This window comes from Podarcis bocagei, assembly GCF_964188305.1.
Source record: "Podarcis bocagei genome assembly, chromosome: 4".
Classification (NCBI taxonomy): Eukaryota; Metazoa; Chordata; class Lepidosauria; order Squamata; family Lacertidae; genus Podarcis; species Podarcis bocagei.
Window position 1 is genome coordinate 21,025,970 of NC_138128.1, and position 19,549 is coordinate 21,045,518.

General features: G+C 40.2%; 1 protein-coding gene across 1 annotated transcript in view; it reads left to right on the forward strand.

Moving 5' to 3' along the window:
- KPNA4 (karyopherin subunit alpha 4) overlaps nucleotides 1-15,673 on the forward strand; it is a 29,316-nt gene extending 13,643 nt beyond the window's left edge. The window contains exons 6-17 of the mRNA XM_081190355.1: nucleotides 596-691; nucleotides 786-871; nucleotides 2,421-2,507; nucleotides 4,412-4,581; nucleotides 4,663-4,707; nucleotides 5,674-5,805; nucleotides 6,862-6,990; nucleotides 9,175-9,279; nucleotides 10,040-10,111; nucleotides 11,457-11,619; nucleotides 11,853-11,947; nucleotides 13,740-15,673. Of these exons, the coding sequence (XP_081046481.1) occupies nucleotides 596-691; nucleotides 786-871; nucleotides 2,421-2,507; nucleotides 4,412-4,581; nucleotides 4,663-4,707; nucleotides 5,674-5,805; nucleotides 6,862-6,990; nucleotides 9,175-9,279; nucleotides 10,040-10,111; nucleotides 11,457-11,619; nucleotides 11,853-11,947; nucleotides 13,740-13,838 (1,279 nt within the window). The 3' untranslated portion in view covers nucleotides 13,839-15,673. The remainder of the gene's footprint in view (nucleotides 1-595; nucleotides 692-785; nucleotides 872-2,420; nucleotides 2,508-4,411; nucleotides 4,582-4,662; nucleotides 4,708-5,673; nucleotides 5,806-6,861; nucleotides 6,991-9,174; nucleotides 9,280-10,039; nucleotides 10,112-11,456; nucleotides 11,620-11,852; nucleotides 11,948-13,739) is intronic.
- Nucleotides 15,674-19,549: the final 3,876 nt, after the last annotated feature.

Genomic DNA, 19,549 nt, shown 5'->3' on the forward strand with positions numbered 1-19,549 from the left:
TAAAAATTTGTAACAAAGGTACCAGGGAAACCTCCCTGGGGGAGAACATTCCACATTTCTGCAGCCATCCATTCTCTCCATCCTGACAAGAACTTTACCCACTAAAAAAAGAGAGAAGCAGTCTTATTCAATTCTTTCAATCACCCAAAATCTCTGTATATGATGTTCTGTAGCAGGATAATGAACATATTTTTGTACTGTCTAGCACTCTGGCCCAGGTAGCTATCTTGTGTCTTCTCTTTTAAAAAGAGGCAAATGGGCACATTTGCTTGCCTTTGATCTCCTTTCAGTTTAATTTTGATTTAATTTAAGACATTTTGGACTTTAAAATATATTTTACAAATGTCAAGAAGGGGGGGATAAGATAATGCATTCAGAATTACTGGTTTAAATTGAAATTGTATTTGATTGTTACTTATGAAATATCAGAATAATTACTACCATATTTTTTAATTTTTATGTTAAGATAGGAAATGGAGTATGCTGTGAAATCCCTGTTAGCTGCTCTTCATGTTTTTAGCTGTAATAATCAATTGGAGCCATTTGAACTTTGCCTGAAAGTTTGATATTTTACTTTCCAAATATTTCTGAATAGAAAACTACTCTCCAGTGATCGCAACCCGCCTATTGATGACTTAATAAAATCTGGAATATTACCCATATTAGTGCACTGCCTTGAAAGAGATGACAAGTGAGTATGTGCCTTTAAAGGAACAGTTGTTTTCTCAAGCAGCTGATCAAAAGTATTGTAATAAACTATTGTTTGTTTCTTATTATATTCTTAGTCCATCTTTACAGTTTGAAGCAGCATGGGCACTGACAAATATTGCATCCGGAACTTCTGAACAAACGCAAGCTGTCGTTCAATCCAGTAAGTTAACCAGTACTTAACTCCTGCAAAAATGCCTTGCTGATTGAGTAGAACTATGCACACGATATATTTCTTCTTTGGGTATTCATTCACATGTGCCAATGAGTTGGTTCTTTGATGCTGTAGCCAGGATGATTGAATTCTAAATGCTAATCAATGAATCATACGCTGAAAAGGAAGATGTGTACAAAATCTCTCACTAAACTGAAATTAAATTTGGATAGCACTGAAGGTGTTCCCGCTTTGTGATCAGAAATATGGGATTTAGTAAGTAACGAATTGATTTGGAGCTTGTGGCCAAATTTGCATGTAACACTAAACCATAGTTTAGCATTACAATAACAAGCCTAGTTCCCGCCTTCCTTCTGGCACCACTATGAAGAGACATCCATAAACTTTCTCTTCCTTTTTAGAACAACTTCAGCTTGTGACATCTGAACCTAGACAAACTGTGATTAGTGGGAAACAAGCCAGCCAAGGTTTTAAACTGACTTACTTTCACTAATCGTAGCTAAGATTAACTGCTGTTTAGTATTTGGACATCGTTTTGAATATGTGGAATTGCCTTTAAAATATATATAATCTGAAGAATATCTCTGTAACTATCCACTGCTGATATATGACTGTTTTCAGTGTTTCTTGATCGGTATAAAAGACTTTTTATATTTTTTAAAAATAGTTACTTCTCTAGTTTTCTTTTATAATGGGTTGGATCCAGACTTGCCCTTACCAGAGTGAAAGGACTTCTTCAGTTCTCAGAGGGGATGAAGAACCAATGTGGGTTTCCTGCTGGAAAGGTGGTTTTCACCAATTTCCCTGCCGCCTCGGCAAATCCCAGTGACACCTCTCATGCTATTCCACAAGCTCTCCCAACCCTTCATATCTGTTCAAGAGGCTGCAGGAAGTAGGAGAGATTGTCAGCAGTGTTTGCAGGAGGTCTGGATCCAACCCAATGGCTGTTTAAAGATAAAAAATATAGTAAATTGAAAATGTGCTGTCAGTGGGATTTAGTGCCATACATGCTTAGAAGTATACCACAGGAGAAGGATACTGTTTGTAGAGCTTTGCAAAACTGAAGTGGCAATGACAGAGGCTTTATGCTACCTTCAACCATAATGCAAAAGGAACATAAATAAGTGTGTGGTAATTCCACTTTTACACATCATTGTTCTGTCTGCATACTGAGTGTGCTACATCTCATTGGGGAGATATGTTAAGTTCCAGACACAGTTGTGCATCTCGCCTGTTGGAAAAAATTTGAAAGATGTATTTTGAACATTATAATGCTTTGGAGGAAGAACTGGAGGTTCAGAAAGGCGCTTCTTTTTTCTCAAGAGGTTCAGTTCCATGCACTAAGCCCCTGAAATTATGTATCAGTTGAGTGATAACTAGACAAATTGCGACTATGCATGATTTGCAATCTGAATATCTTTGAATGAGGAATGGCTGTTTATATATTCCATGATTTAAAGTTTAAATCTTAGATCTTAGCCAAGGGGATATGGAATCTAAAAAAAAAGTCATAATGATATTTTTCTTTATTTTGCAGATGCTGTCCCACTTTTTTTGAGGTTGCTGCATTCACCCCATCAAAATGTTTGTGAGCAGGCAGTATGGGCTTTAGGCAATATCATAGGTTTGTTGCATTTCTGTGTAGAAACTCCACTACTATGACAATGAGAACTGCTTAGAATTTTACTACTGAATGAAAGCTATTTTTCTCCAGCGATGTACACAATTGTGCTAGGGAGTGTTTTCCCAAAGCATATTTTAGTTAGGCACATGAAAGTTCAGACAAGTAAATCACATGGAAGGACGTTACATGAGTTATTCAGGTCATGGTGCACTTATTCTCGGTATTCATCACACAGCAAGCAAAGCTCCCAAGTTGGTGGAATATCTGATACCTATGCATAGCATATGCATTTCTAGTTCTCTGTATCAAATTACATTCTTTAAACTACTACAGTTAAGAATCAGAAGTTTATAGCTTTTCTGCTGCTGAGCAGCAGCAATCCCCTCCCCCCAACAAAGCCCACAAAACAAAACTCTAGCCCAAGAGACTGTTCAGCAGCCTCTGGTTTTTTGGCTGGAGTCAGTCATCCCCTCCCCCAGGCCAGGTGGGTAAAGGCCTTCAAGACAGGGGGCAGGTCTTCTAGGACACTCAGCCAAGAAGGTTATGACTTCATACTTGACTTTATGCATGTCCAAAAATGGGCAGGGCAGGTTGAAGAAGCTATTATGCCAGCTTAATATATCTAGTCATGGTAGTGTATCCTGTGCATAGGTGCCAACATGATTTTCTAGACCTAGTGCATTATATATGGATTGGGCCCTCTGCAGCCACATGCAAAAGAGGGCATATATTTGCATACCTTTTATGTCATACACCAATTTGTATTCTATTTTGGAGAACTCACAAATAAATCAGGGGCCTCACTGGTGAAACATTTTCCACAATTGCATTTCTATGTTTCAAAAGGCTTAACCTCTTGAATGTCTACTTACAACATAGCTGTTAGTGACAAAAAATAGTCCCCGCCAAACCATGCAAAGTATTCAAGTTTCCTGAATTTACTGTTGGTTTTTCATAGATTGGAAATACTACATTTCAGTGAACAACCTAGCATGGTATTTGGAGTATGTGGAGGGGAGAGTTCAGATGAGGCATAAGATTTATGGCAGCCAAGATGCCCATACTTGGAAAAATTCAAGATTAAATTGTTAAAAAGGAGGCAGTGTATTCTAAGAGCATTTGTTGTAGTTATTTCTGTCTCATAATAGCTACAGCCATGTTAACAGAACATTGATAAGCACCCTTTTCTCTTTTTTGTAACAAAAAGGGATTTATAATGTTCATGCTTAGGGGTGGAGTGCGGAATTCCCCCCCCCAAAATCTGATTTACAGCTACACTAAAGTACTGGTTTTCTTAGTTATTTTCTCTCAGCAGCAACTGTTCTGCTTCTACTAGGTAAGAAGAAGAAAGTTTGAAAATGAACAATCAATTTCTTCTACAATTTTTTGGAGAAAGGACTTCCTGGGTTATTTAGGGGTCTTCTCTAAAATGTGTATTACTCTAAATTTCTCCATAGCACTTGTCAGTCATAACTCTGACTTTACACATTGACTAAAAATACTGAAATGTAGAAGCATTCTCATTATTTCAAATGCTGCCCCAACAACACTATTCAAATGCCTGAAGGGCTGTTACAGAAAAAGGCAAGGGCTTGTTTTCTGCTTTCCCAAAAGGGGTTTTGGGAGTGGCGTCTCTCTGTCCAGAGGTCTTCAAACAGATGCTGGACAGCCATCCTTTGTAGATTTTCTGCATCAAGGAGGAGGTTGGACTTAGATGACTTGCAAGCACCCATTCCAACTCTTAATTCTACAAATCAACCATTCTAACAAACTGAGTCTATACCTGGAAGTTGCTTATTTCAAACTGTTCACATACAGAGAGAGCTATCCTAATGGGGAAAAGCAATTTTGATAGACCAGTGTTGATATTTCTTCTACCCACAAGCTCCTCCATGTTTATACAGGTGATGGACCCCAGTGTAGAGATTATGTCATTAGTCTTGGAGTGGTGAAGCCTCTGCTGTCATTCATCAGCCCATCTATTCCCATAACTTTCTTAAGAAATGTTACTTGGGTAATGGTCAACTTGTGTCGCCACAAAGACCCGCCTCCACCTATGGAAACGATCCAGGAGGTAAAACTACTTCTTTGTTGAAATTTTATCACTGTGAGCTTTCCTGCAGAATTTTGAATTACCTTTTTCTCTTTCTCCTAGATCCTCCCAGCACTCTGTGTTTTAATTCATCACACAGATGTAAATGTGAGTATCTCAATATTGCACGGCCTGTTTACTGATTAATTATAAGCACATATTGAAAAAACAAATCACAGCCTCGCCAGGTTACCCCTGAAAGCAATTTGTGCCTCTTTGGCTATATTGGTGGATACTTGTCAGTCTTATTAACGAAGCAAAAGTCTCTCAAAGGAGTAAAACATATTTCAGAAGTCAGTGCTCCCACAAAACTGAGGGACGGTTCACAAATACAGACAACTTGCAGTTTACATGGGGGCTATGGTCCCGGTAACTGCAGAACAGTTATGTGCACTGGCACAAATTTCATCTCCCACAGGGGTTGGTGAGACTTGCATAGACTTCCCACTGGTTCTCTACTTAACATATATCCATAGGCAAGCACTAAGTTGGTGGTGGATGGGATCATTCCCTTAAAATAAGAATACCTACCAGAACTGTCATTCTGGATCATCTGAGTGGGACAATTCTATCCTTTTTGGAAGGGCTTAGCGTTTGAGGCACTTACCTGTTGGACAGCCGTGCTCTCTATGAAGCACCCATTCAGTTCTGGAATAAATCTGCAGAACATGCTTCTCTGTACGTTCTGTTCTTAGCTGGGTTGGGACTTAACCTGCAACAAAATCAGAATCCACTCTGCCAATACACAGGAGAGGCCAGAGGCCTTTTGATATAATGTATATACTTGCCGGTGGAAATTAGACAAGTGTCATAGCTGAGGAGTTAGCAGCATAATGTGTTTTAAGATTCAGCAGGAAATGTTTTTGAATGCAAGTATGAAACAAAAATTTGCAAGGGATTTTGTCAGATACCGTCCGTGATTTATTTTGTGGTATGTTGCAGAAACTTAAAATACTAAGTAGGCTGAGAACATCACTGTTTTCAATGGGAAATGCTTCTGTTTATATATGACTCATTGTGCCTTGCAGAACTTCCTTTGTATTACTCTAATGTGTCTTGTTGATTTTTGAACAGATATTGGTAGATACAGTGTGGGCCCTCTCCTACTTAACAGATTCAGGCAATGAACAGATTCAGATGGTGATAGACTCGGGGATAGTTCCTCATTTGGTTCCTCTTCTCAGCCATCAGGAAGTTAAAGTGCAAGTGAGTCTTGTACCATTTCTCCTTTATTTGAAGCATTTTTGCTGACAGCATTGCATTAGAAATTTACAGTATGAAGCACATTGTATTCTTACTGTGTTCAGTCACTGTGTTTGTCAAGCTCAGAAATGTAAAAAAAAAATTCTGACTTGAATGTTTCTCAAATTTTGTGGAATGTGGAATTGGGTTTTTGCCTTGAATAAACATTTTTAAAGCTGCTGTCCCCATAGGACAAAATAGATTCAAAAAAAAAAGGACAGTAGCTTTCTTTAGTTTCTGTTGAGTGAAAGCTTTTATTAACTAGCAAGTTTAATGCTCATTGTAAAAGAGATGTATTATTTAATATTTCATTTTATCAGACTTAGGAATATGGGATATGCTATCAAATTAGAGTCAAAATGGTTGAAAATGAGTGCTTGGTCCTTCCACTTCAATTTTCCAGCTCTGGATACAAACCGCAAGTCATTGTAGATTGGTTCAGATATAATGAAGTATCTGGAGAGGTGGGACTAAGTTCTTTTTTGCACTCTGATTTGTAACCTGCCTTTTAGCAAGCCATTGCTTGTCATTCAATCTGACAAAACAAATCAGGCTTTGCACAAACCATTGTTTCTCAATTCAGATGCAATGGCCAACTGATTTGCTGAAAGCCAGGAAGTTACTAAGTGTGTGACCCTAAGGTTTATTTGTGTAATACCAGCTCAACCCATTACCATTTTCACCATCAAATTTGGCTCATGAAAAAGATGAATCTGCTGCTCAACACAGTAGCTGTTTCAGAAATCCTAATTTCTCAAATCTTTCATTGTCAGATTTGTAAAGTTGCAAGTTTTTAATTTTTGCCGGAGGGTGGGGGAGAACCATGTCTTCTACCTGATTTAAGTGGTACAGTTGATCTATTAAAGCTGTGTTGTGCAATCCTGTACATACTTACTCAGAAGTAAATGTGAATAGGATTTCAGCCTCAGTCAAATCATGTAGTCTTAATACTATAATGCTTGATTTTAAAACATGCTGCTCAAGCCATCAGGTTTTAACTTTTGAAATGTTTTCTTTCAGACTGCGGCACTCAGAGCTGTAGGAAATATTGTTACTGGTACTGATGAACAGACCCAGGTAGTTCTGAATTGTGAAGCTCTTTCACACTTCCCTGCCCTATTGACTCACCCCAAAGAAAAAATTAATAAGGTATGAAAATGGGCATGACGCTGAATGCATGAGAATTGATACCAGGGGACTGTGTGACATATCTCTCAAACAAAAGTACAGGATAATCGTCAATCTCTTTACTTGAAAGGTTGTTCTGACTTTTGAAGAAATTGTAATGTAGTAATTCCTTTGCAAGGAGCATATTTATTTATTTGTTTGTTTGTTTCACAAAAATTATACTGCTTGATTGTAGTAAAATCTCTGTAAGCAATTTACAGGTAATACAAAATTATAAATAAAAGCAGTTTAAATTTTCTAAAGATAATTAAAATCAACAGTAAAAAAGAATGCAACACATCAGTATCTACAAGTCTGGATAGGTTTGCCTAAACAAAAAAGCTTTAAATGGTCATTGGAAAGAGTACAACGGAAATGTCTGCCTGAGGAGTATAGACAGGGAGTTCCAAAGTGCTGCAACACTGAAAGATTGATTTATTACAGCTGTGTAGGAAGTATTATGTAACAGTGTCAGTTTCACAGATCAAAGCATTCAAGTGGGCACTTACAAGGTAAGGCAATCCCACAAGTAGTTTTCTAAATTTCAAGAAAACTTTCTGAATAATGTAGCAAACTCCTATAACTGGACAGTTTGAGGTGGTCATTCAGTCCATTATTTTTGCTTTCCCGTCTCACAGTGGCACTGAATAATGTTTTTTTTTCCTGTTTAACATGCAGAATCCTGCTTTCATATGAAAGCATAAAACATAAAATGTATCGTGGTGCATCAGATATAACCCTTTCTAGTACAGCATTGTTCTTGGTTATGGTTATTTTTTTTTAATGGGATTTTTATTGTACCCTGGCCTAAGATCAGTTATAATGAAGAGCAGGACCTAAAATAAATATTACAAATAATATCCTAGCAATTGGTGGCCTTTAAATATAAGGTAGCTCATCAAAAATTGGTCAGTGTTTCTCCAGTCTGTCTTTTGCCTACACCTGAATTATAAACTGACTCTTGGAAATGATGAAATGGAGGTAATAGGGAATAGGGAATAGTAAGGGGTGTGTACATTAGGGAAGGGGGGCAAATTTTAGTCTGAGGTAAAAGGGGTTGGTTGTGTAAAAGTTATATAGTGATGTAAACTGTGGGCACTGATAAAGAAGCTGTTGATTTCGCAGTGCATCTGAGGCCTTGTTGCTAAATCATCTGGGTTTACTGCAACATTGCCAGTGATTAGAGCCCAAAATAAGCTCGCAGTTTGCATCTAGACATTTTAAACCTCTAACAGGTTCCTTTTGTTAGGCAAAAGGAATGTGATCTGATCCAAGAGTTCAGTTTAATGACACCTAAAACATATGATTTAGATTAGGAAATCATCATTTTTCCCATACTCGAGAATAAGCCAGATTTAAATAGGAAACAAAAATTGCACATTCTTTGGGTTCTACATTTATCAAAAAATATTTGCACTAGTAGCAACTTCATTTATGCTTCTATAGGTAGTTTTTTTTAAAAAATGGTAAGATTTATAGACCACTTAACCACAGAACTCTCTAATATATAAAGTACATAATAAAATTCTGAATAAAATGCAGGTAAAATCCACCAAACTGTTAAACAAGTATAGATAAAATTGTCAACATATAGATAAACATACTGCTACAGCTGGCACCTGTTATACTACAAACTGTTCCATTTAATACTGATCTTTCTTCTAAACTGCAGTAGTGTTAAAGCCAATTTTTTAAAAAGACATACTATCCTTGGGTATTGTTACTTGAAACTGAATCCCGGTAAGAGACACTCCCTCTGAAGGAGCAGGTTCATAGTTTGAGAGGGCTCTTCAATTCCAAGCTGTCACTGTTGGACCAGGTAGCTTCAGTGCCAAGAAGCCACTATGCCCTACTCCAACTAGTTTTCTAGCTACAGCTATTCCTGGAGTGAAACAACTTGTCCTCCATTATCCATGCTCTAATAAACTTCTGTATAAACTATTGCAATGCAGGCTGCATCATGCTGCTTTTGAAGACAGCCCAGTAGCTGTAGCTGATGAAGAATTCCACTGCCTGAGTGTTGTTAATCAAATTTAAATAGTTCTCAGTTGTGCTTGCATTGCGCCTTTAAAATAAGTCTAGCTCTACAGAGATGGATTAATACTCTCGTTATTCAAAGTATTTCTTGTCGATATTCTTAAAATCACAGTTTTGTTGTTGTTGCAGGAAGCGGTTTGGTTCCTATCTAACATCACTGCAGGAAATCAGCAGCAAGTCCAGGCGGTGATAGATGCTAACCTTGTGCCAATGATAATACACCTTTTAGATAAGGTTAGACAAAACCAATCTTTTGCTAAGCTTTTGTATTGTTCTGTGTGTGTGTGTTGTACTGAAACAGCCGTGGAACATAAAATGTGCTGGTTGGGTACGTATGCCTGATGAAGGGTTCTAGGCCACTCTTCCCAGTAAGCTGGCTTTTCCAGCTAGACAGGTGCCTGTCCCCAAGAGACCCACAGTCTGAGTAATTCAAAGGAATTAAAGCAGCAGAGGCCTCCAGGTTGGATAGGAGGTGCTCAACTTTATTCCTATGCCCACCAATCCTCTCCTGAAGATCTCCACCCATCCATCACTTTTTCCTCTGCTGGGCTTTTTCCAGTCATAGAGATTTTCTTCAGTACTTTCCTCTTCTCCCTGTACTCCCATTTGATAGGCAGCAGGTAAGCTGTGCCTAGGTCCTTGTTTCAGATGTTAGGTCAGGTAACATCTCTTCAGTCCTTGGTGCGTACACCCAACTTCATCAGCAACAGCCAGCATGGCCCAACCATCAGGGATTTTGGAAGCTGCAGTTCAAAAACATCTGAAGGGTCCCAGCTCTTCCTGCTGTGGCTGACTTACACCTCAGATGCTGGCGTCCTAAAACCAGTTGTCTTAGCTTTGGGATATGTCTTAGCTTTGGGATACAGAGGCTCTGCTCATCCACTGTTTTTCTTCTGTGGTCACAAGACTGATGCCTGAATCAGCTCATGTTACTTGCCTGAGTGTACCTCCTGTGTAGACAATAAAGATATTCCTCCAACTGTCTTCTCTTTAGGGTGACTTTGGTACACAGAAAGAAGCTGCTTGGGCTATAAGCAACCTGACAATCAGTGGAAGAAAAGATCAAGTAAGTAACGTAGTTTGACGAACTGACTTGTTGTTTTAAAACAGTAAAGGAACGTACAAAACAGGAAGCACAGTTCAACCAAATAATAGCATTTAGAAGTGTTACTGATTTCAGTGGGAGAGTTTTTAAGAAACACTTAATTCTTCCCTTGACCTCAATGGGACTTTAAAGTGTATAACTTTCACTGGATTATACTAGATCAAAGCCACAGATGGGTCCTCTTGCAAGAACCACCTTATACCACATTGTGCTCATTATTTGCCTTTAAAATATGCCTTTAAAATATCAGTTCATCCACTTAGAACCAGTTCTGATCAATTTCACGCAGACCAGTGTAGAACTTTTCTTTTTGCAACCTCTACTTAAAAACCTCCAGTGAAGGAGAGTCCACCACCTTCCAAAAGAGTCCATTGCACTGTCGAACAGCTCTTACCACCAGAATGTTATTCCTGATGTTTAGTTGGAATCTCCTTTCTTGTAACCTGAAGCCATTGATATGGGGGCTATCCTTTGGATTTCTCTTGAGTGCGCACATGCATATAAAATGTCCCAGACGGGAGAGCTGCATTGTAAGCTTTGAAAGTAGGGCTAGCAATGCTGTTCTTTCTCAACTGGTGGAGGGTGGGGAGAGGAAGAAATAAAATATTTCATAAGCATTTCAATGCTCAAGAGAAGCTTGTTTCACAGTAGATGCTCCTGCGATAGGGTTTGCCTGCCCTTCTCACTAAAGTCCTTTGCACCCCTCTGAAAGATGTTTTTGAGGGACAGAGACCTTCCAGAATAGTATGGGATGTGGAATCTGGAGAAATAGGGGAGAGTGCAGCAAAAATGAAGCGAAGTCGAGTTTTGCTTCTGTAATGCACCTTTGGATCCAAGGTTTGGTTTGGTTTCTTTTGCTATCACTCGGTGTTCCTTGCAGATTTAAAAACGTAAATCAGTAGCCTCACAGGTGAGTCTTGCATAATACTCTGTTCTAAAAGCCAAGCCCCCTCGATATCTGGAGCTAGAATCCACCAACTTACAATAGTTGATTATGTCCAAATTCATCAAATACATATTTAATATGAGTTAACAAAAATATATTTGTTTGGTTTTAAAGTCAAAACCAGTTATGAGTTATTAGATGACATAATGCTTATTGAGCACAGTGAGAATCCTTTTACTTGAATTTCTGTAGTTTTGAAAATGTTTTAATTAACTCTCCTTTTTCTCCATACTCTTAACTTAGTATATTTATTATTATTTCATAATTTGTTTATGGCTTAATCATATAAACCTCCAAGCAGTTTATGTAAGTTGTATTGATCCTAATTGGCTTAATGTCTGTTTCTATTCCTTTTTTTAGGTGGCGTACCTAATTCAACAAAATGTAATTCCTCCCTTTTGCAACTTGTTAACAGTAAAAGATGCTCAGGTTGTACAAGTAGTGTTGGATGGGCTAAGTAATATATTAAAAATGGCTGAAGAGGAGGCAGAAACCATAGCCAACCTTATTGAAGAATGTGGAGGTACGATTAACAATTTGCCTTTGTATACCAAGGTCTAAGATTTGATAAAGTGATCCTTCAGTTTTTTGTTTTTGTATTTTGGGCACAGATCTGGAAATATTTTCATAGTTTCTATGGAGAAATATGATTTGTGGACATTCTGGTTACCAGTGTGTTTTGAAAAACCATTTGTTTTCATTTTTACAGCTAGTCCTGTAAAAATTCCTTCAACTTTTTTGTGTTAAACTTTACAGGGCTGGAGAAAATTGAACAACTACAAAATCATGAAAATGAAGACATCTACAAACTGGCTTATGAGATCATTGATCAGTTCTTCTCTTCAGATGATGTAAGTACATAATTCTGAAACTGAGTATTTTGAAGTAAAGTGCCGAATGTTAAAAACCTGGTAGTGGACTTTGGTTGGATTGGAATTTTTTTGTTGTTGTTGTTAGTTTTCCAATATACCCCCAATAATAGCCAAATTAAAACAATAACAATTAATTCCCAAATTATACAATTATGAAAATGCCAATCAACTTCCAATTAATACATTTTAGTTAAAGTGGCTCCCCGCATGGTGGTTTGGATGCATTTCCGATCTTGTATCACTGCATACCATAATCTTAATCAATGTCAGTTATATTTTGGTTATAATAATAATCCCTCAGTCAACAGATACATAATTAATGATTTCCATTTGTGATGTTACAATATATAAATATATAAAACTTCAAGTGAGGAACTCACACTTTATATTTATTCTGCCCTGCATGTGAAAACTATTATGTCCATGGAGATTCCTTCTGTCTGTATATGGTGTTGTCTCTTTCACTTCCCAGCTGTTGTTTTTTCCCATTGTGGCTTGGGGCGGAACTGAATCTCAAAGTTTCTCAAAGGTCTTAGCTCTCCGTCCCTTGCTTCAATGTCTTGGAACTGGCGACAGTCTGCTGGAAACCATTCTGTCTCACTAGTAAAACATGTTGCAGATCTTCGCCATTTCCCCTCAGCGTAGGAAAAGGTGGGCAGTTTTCGAACGTGCTGAAGATTTAATACTCCTTTCCAACTCCCAGAATCCCTGCAATGTTCTTATCACAACCCCCAAATTCTTTTCCTTCCAGCAAGAGATTTATGGCCCATTTAAACTTTATCTTAGATTACATTCCATCAGTAGCACGCAAAAATCTCAGTCTTTTTCCTTGTCTGTCGTTTTTAAACGGAGTTGAGGGGAATTAATCTGTCTTAATCATGGGTAGGCAAACTAAGGCCGGGGGGCCAGATCCAGCCCAATCGCCTTTAAATCTGACCTGCGGACGGTCCGGGAATCAGCGTGTTTTTACATGAGTTGAATGTACCATTTTATTTAAAACGCATCTCTGGGTTATTTGTGGGGCATAGGAATTCCTCCCCCCCCCCAAAAAAAAAATATAGTTCGGCCCTCCACAAGGTCTGAGGGACAGTGCACCACCCCCCTGCTGAAAACATTTGCTGACCCCTGGTCTTAATAATTCCAACATAGTCATACTTGAGCTTCCCCTCCCCCCTCCGTTCATTTCAGATCAATCTGTTTCCATTTTTGCTTGTTAATATCACTATTACTCCAACGTCCCTTCCTCACTTGTAAATATCTTTTTATCTTATATTCCCGAGAGGGTTGCTGAATCATAAATATATAAAAGCTTAGAATAAACAAACTGTGGGGTTCCCTCTCCCCAACCAGCTCCCACACCGAAGAAAATCTTATCTCAGTTCAAACCTTTGACCCATGTAGCTGGTATATTCCACAGTATGTTGTTGCAACCCTTTTCCATCACATGCCAGTACTTTAAAGCCAATTAAGGATCCAATTCAATGGAGAACCTCCTCTTCTTAATGGCGGCGTAGGAGGGTTTTCGCCAGGCAAAGTGCTTTTGCACTCAGCGCATTCCATGCCAGAGCAAGAGCCAAGTACCGAGACGAACTGCAAGTGAAGCCCGTTCCCCCCATCCCTGGGGTGAATTTGCAATGATGATTTGCCCTCTGTCATTCTTGTTTTTCATTTGGTGATGATCACTTGCTATCGTGGGGGCTGCCTCCATTAAGGCAGGTGGGACTGGAAGCCTGGAAGATTCTTATTTCTGGTCTTTGTGGTTCATTTACAGATAGATGAAGATCCAAGCCTTGTTCCAGAGGCAATACAAGGTGGAACATTTGGTTTCAATTCATCTGCCAATGTACCTGCAGAAGGGTTCCAGTTCTAGAGTGGTATTTTGGAAGTTAGGTACAATGCAGCACTGAATAAAATAAGGTTTGATCCATCAAGCTTGGCTCATGGGATCCGCTGCTGCATTAAATCGGGGAAGAAAATGGTGAAGATTTCATTTGGAATCACAGAAAAGCCCGAATGAAGTCAAGATGGCGAGTGGGTGCGAGTGAGAGTGAGTGGCAAAATGTAATGAAAAACTTCACACTGAATGCTTATATAGGTTGTTCAAAGGAAAAGGGCTACAGGTCAAAGATCTTCAGTGCCTGAGGAGGAACATTGACTTAATTAGCGCAATTGTGGGGGGAAAATGCAGTACTATTCCATCATCAAGCCATGTAAGCATAAAGGAGAATAGGATGCCCATATAAGTCCAAGGAGAATGAGCCCAGGTCTTGCTAATGAAGCACCGTGTGAATGGACAACATTGAGTGAATGTCTGGACTCAGTGCTGTGGGGCCACGTGTGTGTTTCAAATCTGGGGCTCTTTGCTCATGAAGCAGACTCCTAGTCTTGGAGTGGGGTGTGTACGAGAGTATGGTTGTGATGCTGTATGTGAACGCATGCAAGCTTGATTTGCCTTCAGGGGGCTGATAATAACCCTAGTCAATCATCAAAAGGAGTGTATAAGTGTTAACACTGGACACAAAAACGGAGACCGGTTTAGCAGCAGACTATGGTTTTACTCCTGCAGCCTGTGTTTTGTTTTATTCCCGACCCCTTTTATTTTAGTTATTTCCTTTCCTGTATGGCTTATTACTAGTTGCTTGTAAAGTCAGAAAACTTTGAGGAAGGCTTCCCTGTGCATTTGCACCAGATGACTGTTCATTGTTTACAAAAATAAGCTTTCCATATCATCAAAACTAATTTGTGTAGATTTTTTGCATGAAACTCATACAAACGTTTCCCTCTTCCAACTATTGTGTTGCAGTACACAAATTGCCATATAATACTAGAAAACAATAAAAAAACAAGTTTAACACCATCCTTTTCATTTTCAGAGACGACATAAAGCTATTTTTGCATGTGGTAATTTACAGCATAGCTCATTTTTAGATTTTATTGAGTCCTGTAACCAGCTGTTTCTGTTGTGGTAGGATACCGTGCTGTGTTTCAATGTTATTTGTTTTCAAACTTTGTTTTCTATGAAAATGATATGGAAACCTCAAAATAAAATTTGGTGCATATGTACTGCTGAAAAGATTGGAGATGTGAATAGATGTACAAATCAAGTCATGGTTTGAACACCGTTAATAATACCACCTAATCTGTCCAATTGTTCTAGACTTTTTATCTTTAGATGTAGGCAGCCATGAACAATCTATTTTGAGCCACTTTAGAGAGAACTTTGTATTCTTAACTTGCATACAAAATGCAAGTGGTTTTTATAATTGGAATAATACCTCAGTTTTGAGGTTCTGCACACTAAATTAAAAGTGACATTGCAAATATGTACAAAAGGAGAACTCTTTATAAGGTGGCTCATTGTAGGAAATGCTGTGCCTTCCCCTTTGAGCACAAGTGTTGCATGAACAACAGTTTGCTATAAGAAAACATACCAGGTTAGCCACCATTAGCATCTATATCTACCTTGTGGTTGTTTTTTTTAAATCAGCTGGTAATTCTGAAACGCAGTAGAATGGATAAAGATTATTTTGTGATCATAACTCTTTGTTGGACTAGAGTATTTTTGCAGCATTCCTTGTCATCAGAAACATGGTTAAAAGTTTAAAAACTAGATGCAGCAGAAAACTAGCTTGTGAAATTTATCCAAGTAGAATGCAGGCTAGGCTGTCTTGGGGAAAATAAACATTAAAACTTACAACAATGTTACATTGGTGTATGCATTTTTGTCTATACAAATATTTACAGAACCTGCTTTTGTGTGCCATTATTTGATTAAGCAAGTAGAACAAAATTATAATGCTTATATTTTGATAATCCCTTTTACCCTTTCTGAAATCATGCCTCTTAGCCTTCACCAACTGTAGGTTGCCACACACAAATTGACTACATTTGAATGTAGATCCTCTGTCCCATTCACTCAGCAGCATAGTTTCAATATGTTCTTTTGCTCTTTAGGCCTGAGACCATGCCTTCCACAAATTATTTTAAACAAGGGAAAAACATCTGCAATGAAATAACCTCCTTTCTACTCCTTTATTACTGAATCAATTGTAAAAATGCATTGTTACATACATAGCCGTTGTCCTAGAACTTTCACAACTATCCCTTCCCACAGAATTCAATATACTGTAATCTACTTTTCCTATTAATAAGAAACTACTAAAATTGTATGGGTTTCAAAGTGTTATTTCTACCAGAAGATAACAAATAGTAATTCTCATTTGACATGTCTTTCTCTAAGCTTCAGTTTTTCTTAAAACTATTCTTTGTGGAATGACCAGGTGTGAAATTGTATACATTGCTGCTGCTGCTGCTTGTGTTTAATGCATAGTAGGCAGGTTCCAGAAATAATTTATTGACATTGTTCAAACATAATGCCAACACATGTGCCTGTGCATGGCAATTCCTCTCCTTTTTTCAGTTTTAGGTAAATCACAGTCACTTTGGGTGGCGAGCTATGGTTTTTTAAGTCAGGAAAAGAGGGAGGGGAATTGGGACAGGAGCAGAGGGGAAGTGCATGAGTCCTGCTAATCTTCATGTACAAACTCCTTGGGTACTGGGTAACTTAAGAAAAGCTGGGAAACACTGCTAAGTTAGTTTCAGGCACAAGCAATTTCTGAAAGCAGAGAAAAAAGGGTTTGAGGGGGTGGGGGGAAATACCGCCACCCTTTTTTTATAAATGTTTCTAGTTATACACAGATAAGCACAAATAACATTGTTCCTCAAAATACCCATTTCAAAAACCAGTACAGTTCTGAAGTTGGGCATGAGCAGTACCGTCCTGAATGCATTGAAGCTACATGTCACGAGTTCTGGATTTTAAGATACTGAATTGCAGAGAATTGTTTCCACTGCAAATTGTGGAGCATCCTGTTCATCTTAGTGTTCTATTAAAGGAGCAATTATGGTTGAAAGTGTGCAAGGATGCTAAAATAGCCAGGAGCAAATGTGAAGAAAGTAAAAGATAGCAACAAACTTCATTTGGGAATATTGATTGAAGGCTTGAGCACAAAAGCAGCCATGGATAATGTATCGCAAGAAATACAGAGGTTGAAAACAACTTGGCCTAAAAGGACATCAAGAGTAGCTTGATATATTCCTATTATGGCTTGGAAATGCTCTACACTAGTGAAGCTTTGGAATGTGTAGTTATCTAGAAGAAGTTGTAGACCAGTCAATTGTTCCTATTCTAAATTTTACATACAAGCTATAATAATATTTGAGAAGTAAGGATTTTTATTAAGGGTTAGGAAAGAACTAGCAATTTTTTTGTTTTAAACTATACAGTAATATTGCTTCATCATGGAATTTACACATGGTTCTGTGGAATTATGCACAGTAGCCACAATCTAATCTAAAAATATAATTTGCATGTTAAACTGGCATGTGCATATCTAGAGTTTGGCTGCCATTTTAAATGGCTATGCCCTTGCACATCTAGACTTGTTCAGCTGAAGCAACTGTACTAAACTTAATATAAACAAAACATTTTAAAATGTCCAAACTTTTTCAGCATTTTATAAAACAGGCTTATTTGGGGAATTTTGCATTCAGTTGTCCTTTGTAATTTTCACTAGAGATTTTCCTCATCCACCACCACACTTGTTTTAAGGCATGGGTGAATGTGTGGTTTTCCACATGTCTGAGTACAGCTATCATCCTTGACCAGTGGTTATGCTACCTGTGCAACATCTAGTGGCCCATAGGTTCCTTATCCCCTGCTTTTGAAGATTGTTTCTAATATGGAGGTCCTGAATATTGTTTCCCCCTTACATACACGTTTCAGGTTTGCGAACAGATTGTGCTGAAACATTAAGGAATCCTAGTAGCAAGGTGAAGTGGTGGACCTTTCAGTGTACAGTAAGGGGCAAATAAAAAGCAATGTTATTTTATCATTCATTTCTGGGGTTACAGTTTGATTCCTATACGAAAATAAATGTTTTATGCAGGTTTTTCCTAGGTTAAACTAAGGATATTCCTTTAGTGAGAGGAAGGGGGATGACAGCTTCGAAAGAAATAAGGCCGCCACTCTCTTAACCAACCAGCCCCGTTTTAGTATCACTCGTCATCTTTAAATGCTCCTTTATTCGCATCTGCTTCCATCTTTCTCAAGGAAATCGAGAGGTGGTTTGCAACTGGTTTTCTTGTCGCCCTTTCCCGCTGGCGTTCCTTCTCCCGCTGTGGTGGTATGTGGGTATGTGGTGGTATAAACGGGGCTTGGATGCTTGAGGCCGTTCACCCTAGAAACAGAGGGTCTGCATGCGATTCGTCGTCCTTCACGGTCTCCTGGCGTGTTGCGCCCCGCGCGCCGGACAAGGGCTCTCCCTCTTCCACATTGCCCTTCTGCTCCCCTGAGCTGTGTCCATGCTCAGCTTGCTGCTGCTGCCGCCTCCTCAGCTCCTCCCGGAAGATGGGCGGCAGCTGGTTGACGTACTCGCGCCACTGCACTTTGCCCGCGTGGCCGCGCTTCGGAACCGAGGGGAGGAATTCGTCGTGCAGCGGCGCCGGCGGCGGCTGCGGCTGCGGCAGGGAAGTGGCGGACGTGCCGTGGAAGGAGGACTTGGCCCCGCCGACGTCCCACGACGAGTGCATCGGCTCCAGCCGGGCCGGCGACACGCAGCTGAACCCGGTGGCGGTAGAAGCCAAAGTGCACGACAGGAAAGCCAAGAAGAGGCTCTGCCCGGGGCTGGCCGACAAGCCTTGCAGCTCCGGCTGGGTTAGCAGCCGCTCGCGGATCAGCGCCAAGAGGCACGAGCCCAGCGCCGCCGTGCATGCGATCAACATGGCGGTGACGCAGTGCAAGAGGGGCGCCAGCGAGCGGCACAGGCGCGCACCGACGAAGTCCAGCGCCAGAGCCAGCGAGCCCGTCACCACGCTGAAGAAGCAGCAGCAGGCGATGGCCAGCATGATCGGGCCCCCCGACGGGCCCAGCAGCGGCGTGCCCGGAGCCGGGTTGTCCTGCCGTATCGCCCAGGACGCCCCCAGCACAATCGCCCTCCGCTTCTTGTCTTCCACCAGCACCCAGATGGGGTAGGCGGCTGCCGTGCCCAGCACCGCCAGCGCCATGCTCTGAGCCAGCGCCGCCGCCAGGCTCCCTTTGCGCCGGAGCCGGTTTCGCCTCAGCAGCATGAGGCGGACGATCTTCGACTCCCCGAGGCTGCCGGTCGCCTTCTCCATGGCGGCAAACTTAAGAAACCGCGCCGAGGAGACAAACTTCGGGAGCTGCGTGTCCCTCAGGGGCGGCTCCTGCCCTCGCTTGCCTCTGAGGGAACCGAGACCCGTTCGTCTCGTCAGGAGGGTCGTTGGCAGTTGGGGAGGGAGAGGGGGCGCGAGGCGCAAAAATGGCGCCCCGCTTTTCCCGCCTGATTTTTCTGAGGGCTCGAGCGTTTCGTTAAAAGGCAAAACGCACGCCGCGGAGGTGTGTAAAATTAGGCGCTGTGTATATATGAGATAACTTTTCCCCCTCAACGTCGTGTCGGAATCCGGAGTCATCCCGTTAGAAGAAATGAAGTACCGGTAGTTCTTCACACAGCGCATAGTTAAAGCTATAGAATTTGTGCTCAAAAGCTGTGGTGAAGGCCA